The sequence below is a fragment of the Dasypus novemcinctus genome, chromosome X (assembly GCF_030445035.2).
Source record: "Dasypus novemcinctus isolate mDasNov1 chromosome X, mDasNov1.1.hap2, whole genome shotgun sequence".
NCBI classification, from domain to species: Eukaryota; Metazoa; Chordata; class Mammalia; order Cingulata; family Dasypodidae; genus Dasypus; species Dasypus novemcinctus.
In genome coordinates this window covers 61,126,689-61,130,823 of record NC_080704.1, presented here as the reverse complement: position 1 = coordinate 61,130,823, position 4,135 = coordinate 61,126,689, and the positions used below count along the sequence as shown (strand labels likewise).

General features: G+C 41.9%; 1 protein-coding gene across 1 annotated transcript; it reads right to left on the bottom strand.

The window, feature by feature from the left end:
• Positions 1-205: 205 nt before the first annotated feature.
• On the bottom strand, positions 206-3,714 carry LOC101411079 (B-cell lymphoma/leukemia 10). Its single transcript, XM_004483826.4, has 2 exons — positions 3,011-3,714; positions 206-1,124 (listed from the first exon to the last, which is right to left on the bottom strand). The coding sequence occupies exons 1-2, from the start codon at positions 3,662-3,664 to the stop codon at positions 384-386; spliced, it is 1,395 nt and encodes a 464-aa protein (XP_004483883.2). The 5' UTR covers positions 3,665-3,714; the 3' UTR covers positions 206-383.
• Positions 3,715-4,135: the final 421 nt, after the last annotated feature.

Here is a 4,135-nt window from a genome sequence, read left to right as displayed (position 1 = left end):
AAAGACTATTAGGCCCTGAAAATTTCTAGCACAAATGCACTGAGAAGAAATGTTATTTCAGCCTAAGAGTCTATATCAAATAGAGAAATGTTCCCTATCAAAATTCGTCTTAAAACATAAAAAGGTTAAAAACATACACTGAAGACACTAAAATTCTCCAAAAACAAAAAAGCAGAAACTATTGAAAAGTATATGGTCAACATGATTTACATTCAGCTCTCCTAAAAGTGTTCTTTTATTTTTAAAAAATTATATATACAAAGTATGGTAATGTGTTTTAAAATACATAGATCAAATGTTAAGACGCCATTACAGATTTCATAAACAATGTTTGTAAAACATTTTTTGCTGTTATTTAAAAAAAAATTAAAAGCAGTAAACAGTCACTGCTGTGAAACAGCACGTGATCTTAAGGGGAGAAACATTTCACTAGAGTTTCCACAAGTTCCTTCTTCTTCTAACTGCAGATCTGGTGGCAAAGGAGGAGCCCCAGGGTCCCCAGGTCTAGGAAGCGAAGCTGAAGAAAAGATGGTATTTTCAGTTCTGCCTACTTCTAGAACAGGTAAATTCAGAGACGACTCAGTAGAAAAAAAGGGGGCTGTGCTGGATTCTCCTTCTGGATGGTATATGACAGTGGATGCTCTGAGTTTTTCAGAGAAAGTACTCTCGTCTGAATTTGATCTAGAGAAGTTGCTTGCGGCTCCACCTGGGAAAGGGTCACAGCTGCTATATTTTAGTCCTTTCAGATGTTCTAGCTTTATATTCCTAAGTTTAAGCACTTCATCTGTAATCTTCTGTATCAGGAAGTTCTGTGTTTTTTCTCGCCGTATAGATTCAACCAATGTATCTAGTCCTTTGGGGTTTTCTTGTAAGTAGTCTAACAATTTTCCAGCCCTTTTCCTACTTGATGTTCGGCAAGAAATTTCTTCAGTGTCTTCTCTGCTGAGTATTTTTTTGGCACGTAGATGATCAAAATGTCTCTCAGCTATGATTTTTTCACACAGGTACACACGCAAATTTTCTAAAGCGTCCTTCTTCACTTCAGTCAGGTCCTCCTCGGTGAGGGACAGCGCGCTGGGCTCCATGGCAGAGGCGGAGGTGGAGTCTCTTCCGGGTCCGGGAGCCTGAATGACATATTTCAATACAATTTTACTTATAAAAATTAAACCTAAGATTTGATGAGGACTCACACATGAAGCTATGAAGGAAACCAGCTCCCAGTTTCTGCCTCTCTGTGCTCCTCTCCATGCTGGAAGTGGATCGCCTGACTAATGACATGGCACATACTCTGGGGGAGTGAGAAGCACATAGTCATTTGAGAATGACTACCATGGTTCTAGCCTAGGCAAGTAGGTGGTGATGACATCCAAGCAACTTCCTTCTCCATGGTTAAGCAATTTGCATTTTTTTTTCTCTTTGACTCTCTTCTCTCCAGCATCACCCGAACCAGGAGAGCAGCAACAATAAAGGCTGCCATTAGCTGAGCACCTACTCTGTGCCAGACACTTCATTCATTCCAGACATAAACTTTTTGAGCCACCAATATTCTCTGGAGTCTTCTGTGAGCACCACTGAACTAAGTAGACTAAAATGCCTGCACTTTTGAGTTACAAGAACTCCAAGCAATACTGTTGGGTAATATTGTTATGATTTTGAAATCACAGTCTAGTGTACTTGAGAGAGAAAGACAATTGTACAGCAATTACAAGAAACTTGGAAGCACTATTTAGGTTAGAGGGAATGAAGGGTACTTAGTCAGCATGTGAATTTTAGGGTAGCCAGATGAGCTTGAGTGAGGAAATGCCATGTATTTGAGAACTGAAGGGGTAGGAGGTTGCCAGGTGAAAAGCAGGGCCAGTAAGAGGAAGAGTAATCTAGAAGGATGGAACAGTCTGACCGTCATTAGGGAGGGTTTCTTGGAAATCTGACTGCAGGGAATGTGATTGAGGGCACTAGCTGTTGTATTTTGAAATCCATCTCCACATTTTTTTTCTACTAAGCCATGTTTCACGTGGCAGCACTCAGCCCATGACTGAATGTGGCAAGGATACTAAGGAGGAGCCTTAGTATCTAAGGATACTAAGTTTGTCTGGGAGGAAGAGGACTCCTCTGATGGCTGCCTTTGTTTTCCATTTGTCCCAGCAGCCTTTTGTTCACTTTTCCCTTAAATCTGCATTTTAATATGTAAATTTATAATATATAAATTAAAGAGCTGTAACTCTTTTTTGTTACTTTAATGGTTGCTTTTGGGTTTGAAATCTATACCTTTGACTTTTTAATAGTCTGCCTTCAAGTGATATTATACAATTTAATTTATAGTATGTGAACTTTACATTAGTATACTCTATAGTATACTCCAATTCTCTCCTCCCAACTTTGGAGTTATCATATTACAAAAGTTTTACAAATGACCAAAGCTCCATACTACATTGCTATTTTTTAATAAATAATTCTCTTTTTTGGTCTTTAAAAACAAAGACTTTTAATTATACACACAATATTTCAAGCATATTTAATAATAGAATACTATAATGAAATTCCATGTATTGATCAATCAAGCTCTGTAATTATAAGCACATTGTCAATCTTTTTTTTGTATATAGACCTACCATCTTACCCTATGAATTTGAAGCAAGCCCTAGGCATCAAATGATTTCACCTGGAAACATTTTGTTACATATGCCCTAAAAGATAATTGCTTTTTAGAAAGTTGTTGTGGGTTTACAGAACATTCATGGATAAAATACTGGTTTCTCCTACACCACCCTATTATTAATATCTTGCATTGGTGTGGTACATTTATTACAATTAAGAAAAGCACATTTTAAATAATTGTACTATTAACCATATTCCATTGTTTAACTTGGGGTTCACTGCTTGTATTGTGCACAATTATCTTTTTTTAAAATGTACTGAAATATATCACTCATACATAAACATACATAAACAATAAGTGTATAATAGTTGTCAACTGGGGGATGCTGGGAAGATGGTGGCTGCGTGAGCTTACCTGGTAGTGTCTCAGCAGGGGACGGTTGGGCAGCGTTGAAGGCTCTTTGGGACCGCGCTGTTTCGGGGATTTTTGCTGGTTGGAAGGTGTCTGGACGTCAATTCGGTGGGAAGGTAACAGAGAGGATACGTCTATAACATATAAACGGAGGTCCCAGCTGGGCGTGGGAAGTTCCCTCCGGGGGTGGGCGGAGACGCGGTAGCAGGCGCTCCTGCGGCTCCGGAGCCACGGCGGCCAGGGTTTTTGTTTTTTTTTTCCTTTCTCTGGAGGTTTTGCAGTGCTGAGAAATTCGCGGATACTGGGCTGGCTGGTGAGGGATTGTTGGGACAAGACTCCTTTGCAGATTGATTTGGGGAGACAGACGGTGTATTGTGCTGAAGCGGGGGAAGGGTTAGCCGTCGGACAGGGGGGATAGAGCTTCCGCCTGGAGCTCCATCCCCACAGGTCCGGCTGCCGATCTGCAACGGAATTGGATTTTGGACAATAAGGGGACACAATTGAGAGACTGTTGTAGGGTGCAGTGAGGGAGGAGGACACATCTGAAAGCTGATTGGGGAATATTTTGCGAAGTTTGGGATTTCGGATCTTAGAGTCTGTTTTCGGCGTTTCCAGCTGAAGCCCACCCCACCCGGCGGGGCTTGGGATCTGGGTCATTGAACTGGCCGGGGTGTAGAGGCGCCCTCAAGTGGCAGTTGCGTGGGAGCACAGGGAGGGAGTTGTCCCAAGGCTGATACCCTGAGGAGTTAGGTGAATTTCAGGGATTAGATATTCAAAATAGAATTCACGGAATCGGGCTTCCCCCACTGGGCTGGCACCCAGCTACGGGGATCCCGGAGGGTTGTGTTGCACTGCGGGGCTCCTCAGCTTTCTGTGGACCAGATTTGAGGTTGCCAGGTCTGGGTCCCCTGGACTCTGGGGGTCCACACCCCAGACTCACACCTCTTGAGTCTTCAGTGTCTCAGACTTTCCACCCCTGAATCCATCACGCCCTGGGGTCTACCTGGGGTCCTTGAGTGCCCTGGACCTTAACGTTTGCATTTTATCTTTATTGGTTCATATTGTTTTGGTTTGATTTTCACTTTATCTTACTTTTTACTCTTTTTGACGTCCTGATTGCTAATATTG